The 21,743-nt window shown below is 34.5% G+C and overlaps 1 protein-coding gene across 1 annotated transcript in view; it reads right to left on the bottom strand.

The window, feature by feature from the left end:
- The window catches only part of LOC132558417 (transcription cofactor vestigial-like protein 4), a 48,836-nt gene extending 30,438 nt beyond the window's left edge, over positions 1-18,398 (bottom strand). The window contains exons 1-2 of the mRNA XM_060222981.1: positions 18,314-18,398; positions 18,077-18,170 (exon numbers count right to left, since the gene is read on the bottom strand). Of these exons, the coding sequence (XP_060078964.1) occupies positions 18,077-18,152 (76 nt within the window). The 5' untranslated portion in view covers positions 18,153-18,170; positions 18,314-18,398. The remainder of the gene's footprint in view (positions 1-18,076; positions 18,171-18,313) is intronic.
- Positions 18,399-21,743: the final 3,345 nt, after the last annotated feature.

The following is a 21,743-nucleotide window of genomic DNA, read 5'->3' as shown; positions in this document are numbered from 1 at the left end:
TGTGAGACAGTGTTAACAGCCCAGTGTGACAGTATTAACAGCCCAGTGTGACAGTGTTAACAGCCCAGTGTGACAGTGTTAACAGCCCAGTGTGACATAATTAACAATTCAGTGTGACAGTGTTAACGGCCCAGTGTGGCAGTGTTAACGGCCCAGTGTGACAGTATTAACGGCCCAGTGTGACAGTATTAACAGCCCAGTGTGACAGTGTTAACAGCCCAGTGTGACAGTGTTAACGGCCCAGTGTGACAGTATTAACAGCCCAGTGTGACAGTATTAACAACCCTGTGAGACAACATCCTTCTGAGATTATTGTTAGATGTCAGAGGAAGTAATCCATTACAACAGCTGTCCCTCATTACAAACATCACTACAAATTGTATTTACATATTTAAGTTATTTATCAGTCAAATTGATGTATTAATCAAAGATTTTAATTTCTCAAAAATAACACCTACAGTAAGTCAGCTTGAGTACTCCCGTAATGTATGTGTCCATCATGAATATTCAGACAGATTGTGTCACTGTAATATGATAGACTGTAGAAAATTTCTAGGTGGCAATGAAACATTACGTTGACTTTTTCGAAATTTTCTGACAACTCTCATTTAACAAAGGCCCTCTGCAGTCATTAAGATTGTTTAGCTAATTCCATGACTAGATTTCGAAACTAAATAAACAATTACAATTATGTCTGGAAATCTAGGTTTTTTAAGCTCTGCAGGTCAATGTCTTTTTATATTGACCAACTCTGTCTCTGTAACTGGCTATAGAGACCAACTCTAGTTCATAATACCTTTCTATAGTGACCAATTCTGTCTCTGTCTGGCTATAGAGACCAACTCTAGTTCATTATACCTTTCTATAGTGACCAACTCTGTCTCTGTCTGGCTATAGAGACCAACTCTAGTTCATTATACCTTTCTATAGTGACCAATTCTGTCCCTGTAACTGGCTATAGAGACCAACTCTAGTTCATAATACCTTTCTATAGTGACCAATTCTGTCTCTGTCTGGCTATAGAGACCAACTCTAGTTCATTATACCTTTCTATAGTGACCAACTCTGTCTCTGTCTGGCTATAGAGACCAACTCTAGTTCATTATACCTTTCTATAGTGACCAATTCTGTCTCTGTCTGGCTATAGAGACCAACTCTAGTTCATTATACCTTTCTATAGTGACCAACTCTGTCTCTGTCTGGCTATAGAGACCAACTCTAGTTCATTATACCTTTCTATAGTGACCAATTCTGTCTCTGTAACTGGCTATAGAGACCAACTCTAGTTCATTATACCTTTCTATAGTGACCAATTCTGTCCCTGTCTGGCTATAGAGACCAACTCTAGTTCATTATACCTTTCTAGAGTGACCAACTCTGTCTCTGTAACTGGCTATAGAGACCAACTCTAGTGCATTATACCTTTCCAATTCTGATGCTCAAAGTATCTCTGTAATGTCCAACTGAACTCTTTTGCTCTAGGCCTTTCTATAGTGACTAACAATGGTGCTTTAGGCCTCTCTATAACAACCAATTCTGTAGGTCTCTGTATGGTGACCAAAGCTGGCGATTTGGGCCTTTAATAATGACTACATAGTATTACAATGATACAGTTTAAGAAATCGCAACTATAACCCAGATCCAATGCAGAAGAAGAATGTTAACGAAATGCTGTTCTCCATTCTTCCATCATTACAGGGACGCATTGTATTTCCGAACTGTATGTAAAAGATATCATATTATCACATGTATTTCTCTGAATACTCTACTTTCTTCCAACAGTTGGATCCCTTGCATGTTTCTTTAGGTGTTTTTTTTTAAACTTTTTTTAAACCACTTGAATTCATAAAACTTTTTTTACTGTTGTAATTATAATATATTTAAATCAATGTATCGGTAGGTAGAGTATGTAAAACACTAGAAATTTAAATATATTCAGCATCAAATTTTATACCTTTTTAAAAGCATTCATCTGTAGCACCCCTTGTTTCAAGTTTTTACTACAATGTACTGCCTCATTGCCCACCTTCATAAAATGATGGTTTTTTTTCCCAGTTAAAAATTGGTTACTCTGGTGTAAAATGCCTTTGGCGACACTCCAGGTATAGTTAGTCCACACTTGTACAGGTAACAAGCCTCATAAATGTTTGTGTACCCTGATAGGGGCACTGGGTCATCACCGACCTCAAGACCTCGAGAACTACAACTTATATCACCTACAAGTACCCACATCCTTGGAAACATATGGTCAACACCCGGCTACTTAAATGGGTCAAATTGACACACTTGCAACATTTGCCTGCTGGAGTGATGGAATGCATGAGCAAATTACTGGATAAAAAATGCATATTAATTTTAAGAACATTCTATTTAGAAAATTCTTGCTTTTGAATTTATAACATTGGCGCTGCCTTCGAAATGAAAAATAAAATATTGAATTTATTGGGATGTCTGAAAAATCATTGTTATATATGTTAATAAATGTTTGAATAGACTCGTGCAGGCTCTCTTGTGATTTGTTTTAGGTGGGTGAAAATTTTTATCTCTTGCAAAACACAAATGCCTAGACCATTTACATATGAAAACTTGTCAAAGTCAAAAACAATTCATCCAAACCATTTACAGGCATATATCTGACATTATTTGTTATAATCATATTTTTACTTTTATCAGAGCAAAATTCTAACCACAAGTTTTTGTGATATTTGTTTGATATTCACTCTGATATGTGTAGGAGTCATCAAGTCACTGTTGACAACCAGGATCTGACTAATACTTAAAATTGGTACTTCAATCCAGCTTATCTGGAAATTTTCAGTTGAGTACATATAAACTTGACCATCCAGTCCATTGACCACTGTAATACCTGTCAGTTTACACTGTAAGTAGATCAGAATTAGTTCCACAAGACCACAAGACCACAAGGATGACTGGTCAATAGAGATGGACATGCGCCAAGGTTGACGACACCCACACACACATGATCGTGGAAACACTTGAGACCTACAAATACTTAAACCTAATCAATACATAGATTTAACTTTTGTATAAATCATTTTCAATTTTTGAAGTTTGAGTGAAGAATTTGATAAAATCTTTGAATTTTCTGTAAACTAAACAAAAAATTATAAAGATTTGCAATTACCATAATTAACTGTCAATAAGTCCAGGTCCAGTAATCAGCTCATCAAAACCTTTTATTGTACAATGAATACCATTTCACTGTCCAGCAATAAGCCCGTCCCCACTTTGCAGTAAAATTTACATATTGACCTCCTGATCTAATACAAGATTACTACTGGTGAGTATTTTAATGTCCAGCAATAAGCCCGTCCCCACTTTGCAGTAAAATTTACATATTGACCTCCTGATCTAATACAAGATTACTACTGGTGAGTATTTTAATGTCCAGCAATAAGCCCGTTCCCACTTTGCAGTAAAATTTACATATTGACCTCCTGATCTAATACAAGATTACTACTGGTGAGTATTTTAATGTCCAGCAATAAGCCTGTTCCCACTTTGCAGTAAAATTTACATATTGACCTCCTGATCTAATACAAGATTACTACTGGTGAGTATTTTAATGTCCAGCAATAAGCCCGTTCCCACTTTGCAGTAAAATTTACATATTGACCCACTTTGCAGTAAAATAAAATTTACATATTGACCTCCTGATCTAATACAAGATTACTACTGGTGAGTATTTTAATGTCCAGCAATAAGCCCGTCCCCACTTTGCAGTAAAATTTACATATTGACCTCCTGATCTAATACAAGATTACTACTGGTGAGTATTTTAATGTCCAGCAATAAGCCCGTCCCCACTTTGCAGTAAAATTTACATATTGACCTCCTGATCTAATACAAGATTACTACTGGTGAGTATTTTAATGTCCAGCAATAAGTCCGTCCCCACATTTAGGTAAAATTTACATGGGGACTTCCTGATCTAATAGAAGATAACTACTGGTGAGTATTTCATTGTCCAGCAATAAGCCCGTCCCCACTTTTAGGTAAAATTTACATGTGGACCTCCTGATCTAATAGAATATAAGTGCTGGTGAGTATTTCATTGTTCAGCAATAAGCCCGTCCCCACTTTAAGGTGAAGATTATGTAAGTATTAACTACTATCAACAAGTATTAGATTGCTTCAGAATATAATCCACATCATTAAGCACTTACCGAGGTTAACTTGTTAAATCACTCAAATCTCTTTCTTAAGACCTATTATCTGCCCCAGCAGGAACTAATTAACATAATGATGCTAACATCTAGTAATAGAGACATGGCCGTGCCATAGATTCAGAATTTCAGTTCCTTACACTGCAGCTATAATTCAAAGATCTCTAGGTTAAAAAAGCTGACTGATGCATTCATAGTCAAGGAATAAACAGTTTAATTCAAATGTCAGATTTCACATATCATTTACACACCACCCTGATAAGGCATAAAAAAGACTAATTGGTGTATTTCTACCTTTTTCAGATTGGAAATACAACTGAATTGTTCATATTAGGAATATCTGAAATGTCTTTCTTTCTTAGATAAAACTACCATAGGAAACCTCTTGAATAGAGATTGCATTTTACCTGAAAGGAAATATGCTAATGTAGCCAGGTTTTTGTGGATAGATATCTCAATCTCCCAGTGATGAAGCTAAATTTCAGTATCATTTGAATGTAGAGGGAAGCATATAAGATACCTGTCAAGCTGTGTGGTCTGAACCACATGCGGACAGTGTGATTCACATGATGGCGATTGAAAACACTTCTTGTGGACTTAACATGAAGCTAATCACCTACACACTTCATCAGAAGTCGTTTGAGGATAATTTCCCCTCTGTGACCTTGAAGTGCGATAGAGTGATACTTTTTCGTCCATTATTGTAATCAAATAATGAACTATCACAAGTATCGCAGGATGAAGAAAAGGGCGGAGTTCTAGTGCCCCAGCAGGACCTGGCAGCTTTTTTCTGTCCTTTATGCCATCAACACATCATCAAGCTTGCCATACAACCTCAATGAAAACTTTGAAATAGCTGGTCGTCAAAACTGAAGAGTTTCAGACTACCACAAACATGCATATTTTAACTATGATTTGTAATCTTAGGCTGTCTTAAAGCCACAAGGTGAATTCCTGGCTGTTTTTATGACGTGGATCAAATTAATTTTTCAATGTGGAAAGTCCAGAAAACTTCCCAGACAAAAATGGTAGAAAATGACTAACACCTTTAAAAACTGTTACCAGGTAACTGTAAAAATGAAAACTACTTGTAATTATCAGGCAATGCTGGTCCCTATCAATATTAGAAACTAACAAGATTTATTAAGAACTCTGGACTGTTCTGTTTTTTTTTTTGTGATGAACCAGCCCTCATAGCACATTAAAACATGATATAACTTAAGCTCGCAACACCAGGAGGTCAATGATGTTATCCGAGCTGGTCAGGAGAAACAAGAGTACACCACTAAAGTACATATGTATCAGAGCACAAAATAGTCCCAACGAATACTGCAAACTTGAACCAACTGTTTGAAAAAATCTGACATTCACTAAAGAATGCTTTGCATGCAAGTTATGAAACTATAGCTGTGTTGATGATATCTAGTTATTTCCTTTCTTTACCATATAATTTCATTTACATCCATACCTCAAATATTTTCTTCTTTTTCTAGTGCGGTTCAAAGATATCATTTATACTACAAATGAAACATTAGACAAATTGTTGGGTTCCACCCGATAATAGAACTCCCAATATACTCTACAGGTTTCAGTACTATTTGGAAGGGTAGGAAAAAAACTTGCTTAAAAACCTTGGTGCAGACAGTGTGATGTACGAGATAGGTCGACCATGACAGCCATTTCCTGTGGTCGCCTTCCTAATAAACTTCATTCAAGAGATAGCTTACATCTATATCTACACATTCCCTCAATTTTTTTTATTCAGTCACTTCAGTTTTTCTACATATCACAGCCATATATCTATAACTTGTATCTACAGCATGCTTGTGCATAGCTCTAGAAACATTTTTTATATTATACATTTCATTCACAAATGCCTTCTTCTTTATCTACATTTATTACTTTGTTTTGCACCTTACTTCCTCGAGGTGAAAACATCTTATGTAAAACTGCACCTAATGAAATATCAATTTTTGCAAGAATCTTAATTACGAATGAAGTGAAATGTTCTGTGAACTTATACCTATGAACATGTGCATTTCCGGTACTCAAATGATGCAGTTGTGGCAAATAAGATATGATTCATATGTCCTGGTTTCCATGACAACACTGCGTATTGATGCCAGCTAGGACAACTTAAGGTCACCCATCATGATCAACAAGACATCTCTATTACAACAGGACTAAGTTTTCTGCTAGGTGTAACTAATGGTAGGTCCTTGTCTGATAGGGGTACTATATTTGGAACCATACATACATACCAGGTAATGGTTTTTTTTCATTCCTACATTGATTAAAACTTTTAACATACAACTATATATACACAGGAAGCCTACAATTAAATAGAAAGGTTTTTAGTCAAAATAATACCACTTTTGTGCATTTTGACAGCTTTTAATTTGTTATATTCTCCCGGTATGAATTTAGTAGGAAACTCCAGGTAAATAACCTCTTTAAAAAACATGTTTCTCACAGAGTTAACGATGTGTTTTATTGTGTCCCATTTAAGATGATAATAATTAAAAGGTAATATAATGTGTACAGACAAGTATTGAATTTTAGCCCAAAAAGTCATAAACCTTTTCTGTTCCATAAAATCAATGTTTTGTACATATTATAAACAGCCAACAATGCTGATATGCCATAATTCATACTATTCTGTACTCTGAGCTTACAACTACGATGACTTTTGAGTCAAAAAAGGTATGCTGTGAGCCAATAATTGATCACTCAATGAAGGCATGATATGAGTACAACCGATTCCTGATGGATTCATTATACTGTTGAACTATCAATTTTAGTTCCTAACTCTGAAGAGTAAATGATGGTAAACTGTTAACTTCATAACTCAGATGAATAAATGAAGGTATGCCATGAGCCCACATCTCTGAAGAGTCACTGATGGCACACTGTTAACCTGATAACTCAGATCAGTAAATGAAGGTATGCCATGAGCCCACATCTCTGTAGAGTCACTGATGGCACACTGTTACTTCATAACTCAGATCAGTAAAGGAAGGTATGCCATGAGCCCACATCTCTGAAGAGTCACTGATGGCACACTGTTACTTCATAACTCAGATCAGTAAAGGAAGGTATGCCATGAGCCCACATCTCTGAAGAGTCACTGATGGCACACTGTTACTTCATAACTCAGATGAGTAAATGAAGGTATGCCATGAGCCCACATCTCTGAAGAGTCACTGATGGCACACTGTTACTTCATAACTCAGATCAGTAAATGAAGGTATGCCATGAGCCCACATCTCTGTAGAGTCACTGATGGCACACTGTTACTTCATAACTCAGATCAGTAAAGGAAGGTATGCCATGAGCCCACATCTCTGAAGAGTCACTGATGGCACACTGTTACTTCATAACTCAGATGAGTAAATGAAGGTATGCCATGAGCCCACATCTCTGAAGAGTCACTGATGGCACACTGTTACTTCATAACTCAGATGAGTAAATGAAGGTATGCCATGAGCCCACATCTCTGAAGAGTCACTGATGGCACACTGTAACTTCATAACTCAGATGAGTAAATGAAGGTATGCCATGAGCCCATATCTCTGAAGAGTCACTGATGGCACACTGTTACTTCATAACTCAGATGAGTAAATGAAGGTATGCCATGAGCCCACATCTCTGAAGAGTAAATGATGGTAAACTGTTACTTCATAACTCAGATGAGTAAATGAAGGTATGCCATGAGCCCACATCTCTGACGAGTCAATGATGGCACACTGTTACTTCATAACTCAGATGAATAAATGAAGGTATGCCATGAGTCCACAACTCTGTCGAGTCTTCCAAAGTACATTTTGTGTCCATAACTGTGAAAATCAATGATGGAACAATGTGAGCTTGTAACTCTGGAGAATCATTCTCCAGATCAAGTTCATTCAACATCTTAAAACAAAAATTACCAGTAAGATTAAAATTTCACATGTTGAAAAGCCAATGGTTATTATCATATATTGTTAGTTGAATTAATTACCACCATAACAAAAGGTGATAAAAATAAGGAGGCATTTTATTTCAAAACTCATCAACAAAAACTTTTGTAAAATACTAAATACAAAAGGAACAAAGAGGGGCAACTACTGGTAGAGTACTTTTTCTACATGAAGTAAACCAAAGCAAGAAGAGTTATCCCCCTTTATAAATTATTTATCAGGCTGCCAAAACGGTAAAGGTTGGCAGAGTTGTCTCCCTTGCATAATAAAATTTCAAACACATCCCTGCAAAAAGTACAAAATTACACATATAAAATGTTCAGGAATTATTGTACATGACATTCAACAAACATGATTATTACAGACAATTTTATTGGCAGAATGCTGTGTTTAAGATAAGGAAAAAATAACATGACATGTCATGCCTTTATGGCAATTTCCAATAATATCTGATCACAGAATTTGAAAAAAAAATTAATTGAAAAAATAATATCTTGATGCTGCAATGTATACTTCATAAATGAAAATGTCAGCAACATTTTGCATATCATGTATGCAGTTTTACAGTCTCTACTTACAGCGAATTGTTATGTAGATCAAACAATAAATCCCTTGAAACAACAAGAAAATGTTAAACTCTTATTAAAATGTACTTCAAAATTTTACATATATGCTGAGTCCAAATGCTATGCTACAACTAGTCAGGGGAGCGAGTTTTCTCTAAAATTAAATCAAAACCATATGAAATTGAATTTTAGAAATGAAATTGTAGAAAAGTTACTCTTCAGACTTGAAATAACGTAAGTAGAATTCAAATAAGAAACTGAAATGAAAACAAAGAGAGAAAGTTTAAATAAATAAGACCAACATGATCAACTTTGGCCTCCTGCCCCTGAATATGTGGGATGAAATCATGAAGTACGTTCACCGTGTCCGGGTATTTATGTATGGAAAAATCATTTAAATGGATACTGAATTGAAAAATTGCAAAAAATTACCTTTTCAGGAAAACAATTTTCAATAGGTACAGACATGTCTTGGCAACAGAGAGTACATGACTTGACAGGTAACCTTAGCCTTAACCTATCTAGTTTCTGTTCTGGCTGTTATAAAGGCATACCAGACATAGCTATCCTAAGACACAAGGTTGATATAGTCAACCTCATTCAAACAAACACTGACCAGTACAACAATCTTAACAAACAAGTCACCGACCTTTTACCCATCCATGACCTTGGTGTCAGAGAAATTCCTGGCCAGTAACAAATATTTTTTTTTTGCAACATGATAAGCTAATTGATTACATTGTCCTTTATGTTACAAATCATTTCATACCACTGGAACAGCTGAGAAACATTAACCATCCTAGGTTGGGATCAAACAACACTCATTTCAAATTTTTACCTGATATTTCACTAGGCAGATGCTCCCTCTGGTGAGATTCCAAGATGTTAAAACTGAGCACACAAAAATACCTTCAAATTTTCTGCTAAAATATCAAATCTAGTAGCATACCAACTTTTATCATCTTACTGCTGGATAGCTCAAATATGTAACGATGATTTTCACATGTGTGAAGTGTCTGCCTACCTGTAACCTGTTTTCAGGTGCACAGCCAATATAAATGGAACAAGTCCTACATCAAATGACCTAGTATGAATAAATGTATCATGTGTTAAAAACTATCACATACTAAAGGGAATATCTGTTTTAAAATTTGAATACTTAATAGTTGTCTTATTTCATGCAAAAATTAGGACAGTTTGAGCATTAAGGATTGTTTTGCTTGTTTTTGCCTAATAATATTCAATTCAGCCTTTTTATTTGTTCATTATTTCTTTTATGATACTGAAATACAAAAATATTAATTTAGTTTTTAAGTCTAAGTTTAATCAAATACAAACTACATTCTGTAGTTGTGTTTTATAACAAACTTTGGAAGTCTCACCAAGCCATCAGACAAAACAAAACAGCAATAATGAACTGATTTGTTATTTCTAATTAATCATTTAATTATTTCTAATTAATCATTGCTAATTTTCCTCTCCCTAATCCTCTTATTTTTTCCCTTTGTTTCATTCATTACCTATTGTGGTAGTTTAACGGGCAGTTAATGCTGTTGTGTGGACAAACTCTCTGAATGGATTTTTAAGATAAGGAGGTTTCCTGGATATACATATCAATGATACTTATAGCATGAATATTTTACAAATTTATCTGTTCTGAACTCTGTTATAATCATAGAGAAAAGTGACACATCACTGTTTATTCAACATATCATTTTCCATCAGATATATAGTAAATACATATTATCATGTATATATATATATTCCATATATGAAACAATCTGACATTTTGCTTATAGTAAAGTCTTCTCTCCCCTGTAAAAGGTAAAAGACTTATTGTAATTAATTCCTTAAACCCTTTGTGAAGTTATAGACATGCATTCACAGTTCTTCAACCTGTGTACCATTAATGTCACTGAATTTTAACTGTTTGCTGGGAAAGAACATGCAAGCAACACTAAACAATATATCTACAGGTAGCTGAAAATGTAGAGAGTTGCACACATATAAAGAATGAAATGTTTATCTTTTCATTACCTATCACATACCAGGAGAAACAAACAAAAACATACCAATACATCTTTACAATTCCACCTGAAACATCAAAGGAATTCTTCCAGCCCCTTAATCCTCATCACATAATATCACAAACCCCTACTAAACCACCCAATCCCACCCAAAAGAGATCACATTCCTGATATGATATTAGTAATATTACTATCTCTTCGCGTCGCAAGAACACTAACGCTCGTCGGTGAGACGATACCTGTCCATGGGAGGAGTCACAGAGACGGAAAACTTGTCAATCAATCAAATTACTATCTCTTAATGTTACAACCCCTACTTCTAACTCTCAACCACCATACAAATCAACCCAACTAAGACCCCACCTCAAAATAATCGTCTCCTTTTATGATATACTGGTATCCACAAACTCTTAACATTTACCAAATATCCTATTATATCCTCAGTCATCCTCTTCTTCCTGGTTAAATCCATCTTTGTCTTAATATCTTACCCTACAGCTTCCCACCTTCAAATAACACCTTCACTAGTTAACACCTCCATTCCAAAATATCCCCTTTTTCATCCTCCCACTTTGAACTACCCATCCTCAAGTATCCCTAACCGTTAAGAGCACCCAAAATGATCCAAACTCCTGAAGTATTATCCAATATTAATAGTATCAAACTTCACATCTTGAGATAATACCCTCACTTCTCAATATACTACATTCCTGCTATCCCTCTCCGTAACATTTCTAATCTTTAGTATCCAATTGTCAATCTATACACCATCAAATATACCTCTACTAGCCCATTATACATGTGCCATCTTCACAACATCCGTTACCTATGTCCACTCCTTATTACCTCCCTCACTCTTCCAACAGTCCAACAACCCCATACACTATCCAGTATTCCAACTTCTCATTATTTACCTCTTCCTGTCCCACGTCAGGTTTCCCACTCCATTCCCACTACAAAGTATTGTCCACTATGGCCCTTTAAATTTACCTTCTAATCCTAAATTTACCGCCATCCTAAACACCCGAACACTGTCAAAAGAATTTTCATCTAAGTTCCACTTTACTTGGTAATAACTTTTGCCAACCTATTTAAGACTTTTTTTTCTGTTTCTTTTTTTAATATCAGAAACATTTGTGCCACCTGTTTGAAAAATCTTAAATATGTGTCTGGAATGCATCAAAATGGTGAGCTCTACCAACATCAAAATTTTCTTAATTGGCGGTGATTCATGGATCTCTACCTATCTGAGGAAGCATCTTCACATTCTCATAATTTTTTAACCTGTTAGAAGTCCCTGCTAACATATAGGTTGTAACTAGAATCATTATATACATACACATGTAAAAAAAAATTGAAACAGAATCTACTTGACAGCTATCATTAGAATTCTTGGTGGACATAGCTATCTAATCCTTGTTATACAAACAGAGAAAAAATTCCACTTAAAATATTGTACACAAATACCAATGCATCAAGTGTCCATCACTTGGTTTAGAAGCCCTGTTGTCCTCACAGTTTACAGTGTTCAGTTACCATAATAATCATACTTAGCCTATCCACACTTGGTTAGGGGCCAATTTTTCTCTTTCGTAAATACATCAAAATATGACAGTATCGTGATCACACTATTCTAAATTACATTATTGTAAGTTCAAACATCACTGACCAACAGTTTCCTAACCTTAACTGGCCAGTGAAGGCAGTATGTTGAACTTCAATTCCTGGATCTATATTAAAAGTCTAAATACTGACTAATGGTGAACTTTAAAAACACTTTCCAACGTAATTCAATTACTTTGCAACATTATCAACACAAACTTAAATTCCCTTTGACAAAAGCCATTGTTTTTACAAGTTCCTTTATGCAGAATATATACAGAAATTAACTTAAATTAAGATAAAAATTTAAAACAATTTTCCTATTCTAATTTGACAGAGAGTGTCAATTGCTAGTATACTGAAGACAAAAGATTTTGGATGATAGGATCAACCATCAACACATATGTATACATTCTATTCCGGTTCAACACCCAAACAGAATCTTCTTGTAGGACTATGTGAGCAAACAATGTAATGACACTGACAAAGAGCAACAGTTGAAAAGAATTCTTTATAGTTTTTGATTCATGATCAAAACACAAATTATTCAAATATGATTTTTTTGGATGTATATAAATGAACTGATTATGATAAACCTTTGGTCAGTTTGAACAAAATTATATGAATAATTGTTGAATTTGTTCAAATTATACATAATTCTGTTTTTTAAAAACTAAAAACTGTTGTTTGGGAGCCAGCTCATAACCCACTCCTTCCTGATAACTCAACCTGATATAGATTAGGCACATTTGTAATGTATAATGATTGATGCCATCAAGTTTCATTGAAATCCACTCAGTAGTATAGGAGGAGAAGTAGCCAATACATCATTGTGCTTCCAAAGGGGCATAACTCTCCGAAAATGGGCGATAACTCAACCCATATATAAGAATTAAAGGCAGCAAGTATTGTTGAAATAAATTGAGTAGTTTAGGAGGAGTAGCTGGTACAGTGTTGTGTCTGCATAATGACGGACAGATGGACGACCATCCTGATTCCAACTTCATTGCAAGGGAGTATTATAAATTAATACTGGTTAAAGGCATTTTATAAAAAAAATGTTGATTATAAATGAAACACCTACTGTACCACAATGCATGTCTATGACTCCTACAATTACTTCTTTTCATTGTAAATAACAATTTTTTTCTTTTCATAATAAATAGGGACAGTCTTCATTTCATGTGAAGTGAAACGCAGTTGCTCTTTGACCATGCACATGTCGATGTTCCTGGTCTATCCCTGCTTGTAATACAGATTTGGGGCCTCAAGTTGTGTCAGCTGGCACAAGCATGATGTTACAGCAACATGTGAAAGGAATCGCACTTAATTAATGCTAATTAATTATATATAAGTGAAATGTATGTGTATAATTTGGCAGTATTAATTGGTCAATTTAAAGTTTGCTATCCACAGCGCTTAACATCGATGTGAATACTGACCACATGGAGCGATTATTGTGTCACCAATACCGTATCAATTTAAATTTTAAGTGAAACAAGACAAGATGGTGTTCAAACCATAACTTGACAGAAAATTATTGTTATTGTTGAAAAACTACCTGCCTATTCCAACTGACCCAAGGTTTACCATACTTACTATTACATGTAGGTTGTTTATATAGAGTCTGGACTAGTTACAAAGTGACTACAGTACTTGAAATGAAACTCATGTGAAAGACGTTTAAGCTTGCGTTTCTTTTTTGTGGGTCATTGCCTGCTTCAGTCACTTAAAACCAAAGGGTGGCGTATTGTGTTTATCTATCTTAATAGCTCTAAACTGCAAGTGCAGGAAATATCTACACGACCAGGATCCTGGAGAGCAAGAGGAAAACAAAAATAAAACATTTAATTTCCTTATCGTGTGATTAATTCTAGCATATTTGTATAGGTTGTTTATATAGTACAACATACATTTTTGATCTCGTCTCAAAACATAAAATTCATAGATTTACTTCTGTTCAATCTCTTATGGTCATCATGACGTCTACTTGTTATTTCATCCACCAAGAAACAGTATTCATATGAAGCTGAATTTTTATTCCCCTACCTGGTGAGGGAAAAGGGGTGGGGGAATTTGATAATTTCCTTCTCCTTCTCCATCTGCCTATCTGTGTATGTCTGTCTGTCTGACTGCCTGCCTGTCTGAGGTAACCATATCATCCCAGAGTAACCAAAGGTAACCATATCATCCTAGAGAAATCAGAGGTAACCATATCATCCCAGAGTAACCAAAGGTAACCATATCATCCTGGAGTAACCAGAGGTAACCATAACAACCTGGAGTAACCAGAGGTAACCATATCATTCCAGAGTAACCTAAGGTAACCATATCAAACTGGAGTAACCTGAATGTAACCATATCAACTATCAAACTGGAGTAACCTGAAGTAACCATATCATCCTGGAGTAACCAGGGGTACCCATATCAAACTGAAGTAACCTGAAGTAACCATATCATCCTGGAGTAACCAGGGGTAACCATATCATCCTGGAGTAACCAGGGGTAACCACATCATATACCATATATATTTTATAATAAGTGGAGTATTTCACAGAAACAAGACTGAATATCCCTCTGTTGCCGAACCATCCCAGAATATTCCTAGGAATCTTATAAATATCCAGTACATACATGTATTAAGCATATATTTTGCTTTGAGTTGTATACAGGCTTCCATAACACACAAAAAAAGAATAAAATGCTTGTTTGATATTTCAATGATGATTACCCAGTACAATAATGTCCCCAATGATCAGACAAATGACCAGTAAAGCAGAAGTATTAGGTACATCAAACACTCAGGTGTTAAAATGTTTGATATATAAATATACATCACACTCAGGTACAATTATGTCAGGTGATTCAAATCTGGAACTTTGTATGTACAATTTGTATCCATGTATGTATTCACATTGCAATCCATGTGTTCATATCACATAATTAGACAATTTGCCCCTGTGATCACGTCCAAAAAATTCAATCTTCCAAAACATCCTTTTTGGGGGATGCCATAGTGGTGTAATGGTAACGCAATCTAGAATTTCTTGGCTAGGAAATTTGGTGCTGTAGATCATGAGTGCGAGTACGAGGCCGATTAGGGTACAAGTAATAAATTGTCTTCCCTCGTAAATTGTGTTATAATGGCCAAAAATATAATGATATATCTAATGTTATTAATGTAAAAAAAATTTAAAAGACCACAATGAAATAAACAAATCAATTTCAGCTATTGATTGGACTTTCATTTGGTCACATGTCAGTAGGAACAGTTTTGATTATCATCAGCTGATTGGGGACAAAAATACTTTAATGTTAAACTATATGTATACATCTGAAACTTAAGCACCACTAAGTATCTTCTACCATGTAAGAATGTATTATCTTGTTCAAGCCTTCTGCATGTTATGTAAAATATCAGGCTGAAATGGACTAATTATATTCAGGATGCACAAGTATTTAAAATATTCAGTTCATTTAAAATGTAACAAAACACTTGATAAAAAATTTAAACGTCATTAATATTTATTGTTTGAATGGATAGCTACAGTTGGCTATCGAACATGTCTGGTAAAAATGATATCTCAAATTCTTTTGCCTGAGAAACCCACTGACCTATCAGAGATAAGAAAATGTCATTGGGACTGAAATTTTCATTTCAGATTAATGTAACATTCTGATTTGCATTCTGTTGCTATTATAGAGAGGAACTAGATTGATTAAGTCATTGTTGACAAATTAAATCTTCATTTCCAGGTTCAGTTCACCCATTCATATCATTCATCATTTAGTAGAGCACAAAATATAACAGACAAGATTATAGTCCATAATGGTTTATGATCATGGATGACTTCAGTAGACATGACTTGGTCAATCACCAATGACCAGCTGGTTCTCTCATGCGACTCAACAAGGTACAGGATTTTACTAAGGCAAAATTATGGACTAATCCCGTGAATATGGACAAAACCTTTACATTTTTCCCAATCAAAGCATAAATCTTCAAAAATAAGTGGTAATTTTACAATTTGCAAATTAACACTTAACAGTCAGATTTAGATGGTTTTGTTTTTGCTTCAGTTAAGTACGAGATAGTAAAAGAGAGTAATAAAGCTAAAGATATGACTTAATTTAATTTCAATGTCTTTGTGTTTGTTTTCCCCATTTGTAATTTTGTCATACTTATTACTAAATTCAACGCCATGGGCCCCATTCCCGAAGTAATAATAAAACATCTGGGCCAGTTTTAAGTTCCCAAGTTTGAGACGTGGTCTGATAATTTTTTTCCTATCCTTTTTTCATTGGTGTTAAAACCTAAGTTACCAATAGATGGTAGTTTGTAAGATCTCATATTTGTATCTTATTCACCAAATTTTCTCATTATGGTGATATGTATTTACAGTACCCCGTATTAGGCTTATCCCAACTGAATTAAATACTGATGGCCAGGGTTTATAGCCTTGTTTAGTAACAGCAGCTCTCTCAGTTGAGATTAAGGTCCCTGGTTCGAGTCCCAGACTAACCATTTCATTTTCTTTCTTCCAATACAACATACCACATGATATACCATATATTTCTTTTAGTGATACAATACAAACTGAGCTGAAAAAGACTTTATTCTCAATACGTCACATTAGAAACTTGTGAAAATCCTTTGAATTACTCAGATTTATTACCATTTTTATCTTTTACAATACTGATTTACAACTGTGAAAATATTAAGAACTATTTTAATAAATATAAAATCTTTTTCTATTTTTTAGTTTTTGGTGTGTGTGTGTGTGTGTGTGTGTTTTTTTTTTTTTTTTTTATAATTTTCATTTATTGAAAAGAAACTGTGCCATATTATCTTATATATCTACAGATATTGTATACCACAGTAGTACTGATTTGCAATTGTACAACTTCAATGAGCCATTTAAATTCCAAGATTTGATTTCATTTAGATCTTTTGAAAGCAATATCACTTCTGAATTTGAAGAAAGCCTTCCGCAGTTAGGTCTTTAAATTATTAAAAGAGTGACACACTCCTGAGATATGTCAAAAATTTTGATCCCATCTCCAACTTCATATTTTCATTTACCAGCCTCTTACATCAACATCTTAGTGTAAGATATTTCTTCCATCATCGATATAAAAAAATACGAGTTTATATGGAGCCATCTGGTGGAACAAATTATTTTCTGATAGGTACCTGGCCTAAATAGCTCACATAACTTAGGATTATTACCGGGTGCATGTAACATCTCTGTTGCTCTGCTGACTCGTACAAACTTGCCCCTACATAACACTGCCCAGTAAGATTTCAAATAAGACCTTACATGCTAATATGTAAGCAAATGAACCCTCCCTCACTGCCCTAATCAGAAGGCATGTCAAGAATTCTGATCTGAACAAAGGCTCGGCTTGACGCTCATATATAGAAGGCTTGTATGTTGTACCACAATTCATACACAGCGGCCCCTTCGAAAATAAACGACAATCTCAACAAGCAGACTGCGGGGAAAGGAAATAATTACTATGTCTAAATACAACCAGGGATATAAGACACTTATATGGTGACTTTAGGCCACGTTATCAGCATAATTTATCAAGACCAGCATCGTAACACTGGCGGCCACTTGCATACACAGAGCACATAGGCCAGCGGACGACGTGTTAATGCTACTCGCCGATCAAATTTACTGTTATTTTTTATATGTTTAATAAAATTTTGAAATAATAACATAACTGACCTTTCGTCTCGTTTGTCTCTACCATGGACGCTGCTCTCGATAAGACGTCCAATGGGGTTTCCATGGCTGTGCTCATGGGAGGCTGGTTTCACATCTGAAACAATGACAACATGGTGTGTAGGCAATCGATCGGAGTCAATAAACTACGACACAGCACGCGCCAGTTAGCGCGATCAAGTCGGATGAACAGACGACACTGTTTGTATGAAAATGTTCACAGACAGAGATAAAACTTACTTATTATGGTGAAATGCCGGTACAATATATCCAGCGACTATTGTCAGAGACTGTTTAGAACCATACACTCGTGTGTGACATAGGTCTGCATGTCTGAAATTCCATCTTAGTCACATGATTCGTAGTGTGGTCATGTGACCAATGTTTTCAACACTGTTATGCTCGGAATGTAGACGAACAAATATAGGAAGAAAGCCTGCAAAAATATTACAAATAACTGAATAAAATTAGAGAAAGGCCCGAGTAGTTACCAAGCTATCGTCCTGTTTGGTAAATAAAGACAGAGAGCTAATAAGTGCAGTTGGGGTGGCAATCGGTATGTAGAAAAAAAGTAGGTCATCCAAAAAAGTACGTCAAATCATGATTATAAACGGATTTATTTGATGAAAGAACATGTTTAAACGGTCTTAGTCTTCGTTTGAAGTAGCCGTTTAAATACCAATAGGACAAAATAAATCAGATATTGATTAAAGCACATCCATATTGGTTAGCCATTCAGTAGTCGACTTACATCTTTATCCATGAATGGATTTGTATTTTTCCACACGAGTTTGTTTTATTTTTCCATAACAGAGAATTACAACTACAGTAAACAGACACACTGGAACAAAAATTTAAAAGTTTAATATTCTAATATATTTAAAAGTAACTTAGACCGATACTGAAAAAATAAGAACTTTTAACTAATGGGCTGAAATCACTTAATTAATGAAATACGTTACTAACCATGTAATGCAAGAGAGCATGCACTTTATATGTAATTAGAATGATAATACTTTATATGTAATTGGAATGATGTAATACTTTATATGTAATTGGAATTAGATAATATATGTAATTAGAATTGTAATACTTATATGTAATTAGAATTGTAATAGTTAACATGTAATTAATACTTTACATGTAATTAGAATGATAATACTTTATATGTAATTAGAATTGTAATAGTTTATATGTAATTGGAATGATAGTTAACATACTTTACATGTAATTAGAATAATTAGAATGATAATACTTTATATGTAATAGTTTACATGTAATTAGATTTTTTCTATTCAAATTGAAATTTAACTTTTGATATATCATTTTCACAGTACACATGTTATAATTTTGAATATGTACTATTCTGTTTGATAATGTTAATTGAAGCTCCAGTAAATAGAGATGTCTGCAGGAATCTAGATTTGTTAAGACATCATTTAATTGTTATAATAATTTCAATTCAATTCTGCTAATTAGTCATTTTTCATTACGATATGATGATTTCCAAAAAGTATTTTTTTATTGTATCTGCATGATATAAGCAGACAACATAGTACAAAGTTAATTGTGTGTTGTTGTTTTTTTTTATTCCCACTCGCGGCAGGTTCAATCGTTGTAACGTCACAACAACCTAGTGAACAAAGCGTCGACTTTCTATTATCTCGAATCTAAATTGATGGACTTATGTAGTAAGAATGTGTTTATTTACTCTGTACTATATCCACAATGTGATTTTGTATGTTGTGCTACTGGAAAAATATACAGGTCAATCATGTTCCACGTATCAGTATCAAAATCAAATGTTTCTTCCCATTTCCCCCCTTCCCCTATCAATATATTTTTTTTAATTATTATTATTAATCATTATATTGTAAAACTCTTGCTACTTTTTGATACTGTATCGATATTGTAGAGATACACTCGACAGGTCTTGCTGAGGAATATAATCTCCATATGATAGTGTTATTGCCTTCAAATGGAGGAAAGTTGGCAAGTATAACTATTGAATTCGTTAACACTACTGTATACACTTAAGTCCCAATAAAAAATATTCTATTTTACACTACTTCTGATAAAAAATAGATGTTTTCAGGTTGAATAATTTAGCATACCGCGTGGTATATTATTCGCATATAGGAACAGAAATTTCGTCAATGCTACTTACTATGCCACAATTGTTTTGTGTAGTGAATTATACTGAAGTTCTGTATAGAAGTATGTCATCAGGGACGTAGATGACAGATGTCACATAGGGACACACATACTTACGTGTAAAGTCATCTTTATGTTTATTTTCCGTTTTTATATCCTTACCAATAGATCTGTTATAATAAGGTACACTTTTGATAAGTCGTTTCAAATATAAAGACTGCTGTAAAATGTTAAAACAAGTATTTGCGACCTAAATATTTAGGACTGATACCATCTCCGCAGAGTCTCAGAAAATGTTTTAGTTGATCGCCGCTATGATTAGGTTTTATCGTAAGAAATAATCTTTATATAAACTCTTGGTCTTTGTTTTATGTTCGCGACTGAAGTGAGAAATTTTGAACTTCCGGGAATTAAAATACGATAAAATTACACCGGAAGCAGCCCCAAACCGGTTTTTAAATTATGTTTTGAATTATTTATCATGATTTAATACCCCCACCCCCCTCCGCCCCCAATTGTCCACTTGTGCTTTGTTCTAATGAAAAGAAAATGTTGTTATAGCAAACACGATTACTATATGAAAAAAAATCATAAAATTGATAATCAATAACTGCATTATATAAGTCTGATGGTATTATAATTGACATTAAATGCCGTTAATTATACAGGCCAGAATAATTAATTTAAAAGGTATTTTATAGTGTTATAATGACACAATATATGTACGTTACAAAATATAGAATAATTAATTGCATTGATTCATTTATCTTTGATGGTACCAGATAAATTACATTGTAAAAATATATTTATCAATTCATTTTGAGAAAAACTCACAGTCTGATTTGAATTATGACAAGTGAAAAAAACGCCTGTTTCCTGGTGTTTATGACGTCCTCCTATTTGACCTGCTGTCTTTGTTAATCTTCTTTGTTTTCCTATTTCCTGTTGCCTTCGTTGTTTCTGTTGTGCCCAATGTCTGTCTGTTTGACGATCTTCCAAGTTTCCCTAGTTTCTGTTGTCCCCAATGTCTGTCTGTTTGACGATTTTCAATGTTTTCCTAGTTTCTGTTGTCCCCAATGTCTGTCTGTTTGACAATCTTCAATGTTTTCCTCGTTTCTGTTGTCCTCAATGTCTGTCTGTTTGACGATCTTCAATGTTTTCCTAGTTTCTGTTGTCCCCAATGTCTGTCTGTTTGACGATCTTCAATGTTTTCCTCGTTTCTGTTGTGCCCAATGTCTGTCTGTTTGACGATTTTCAATGTTTTCCTCGTTTCTGTTGTCCCCAATGTCTGTCTGTTTGACGATTTTCAATGTTTTCCTAGTTTCTGTTGTCCCCAATGTCTGTCTGTTTGACGATCTTCAATGTTTTCCTCGTTTCTGTTGCCTTCGCTGCCTGTCTTATTTCAGATGTCTTCTCTAATTCCTATTTCTTTTTGTCTTCAATACTTGCCTCTTTGATAATCTTCTATGTCCGTCTGTATTTTTTTTGTCGTTCCTGTATTCGATATTTGTGAAAG

The sequence above is a fragment of the Ylistrum balloti genome, unplaced genomic scaffold (genome assembly GCF_031769215.1).
Source record: "Ylistrum balloti isolate Yb309-2 unplaced genomic scaffold, AGI_CSIRO_Ybal_v1 Utg370790, whole genome shotgun sequence".
Classification (NCBI taxonomy): domain Eukaryota; kingdom Metazoa; phylum Mollusca; class Bivalvia; order Pectinida; family Pectinidae; genus Ylistrum; species Ylistrum balloti.
This window is presented reverse-complemented; position numbering and strand designations above follow the sequence as displayed.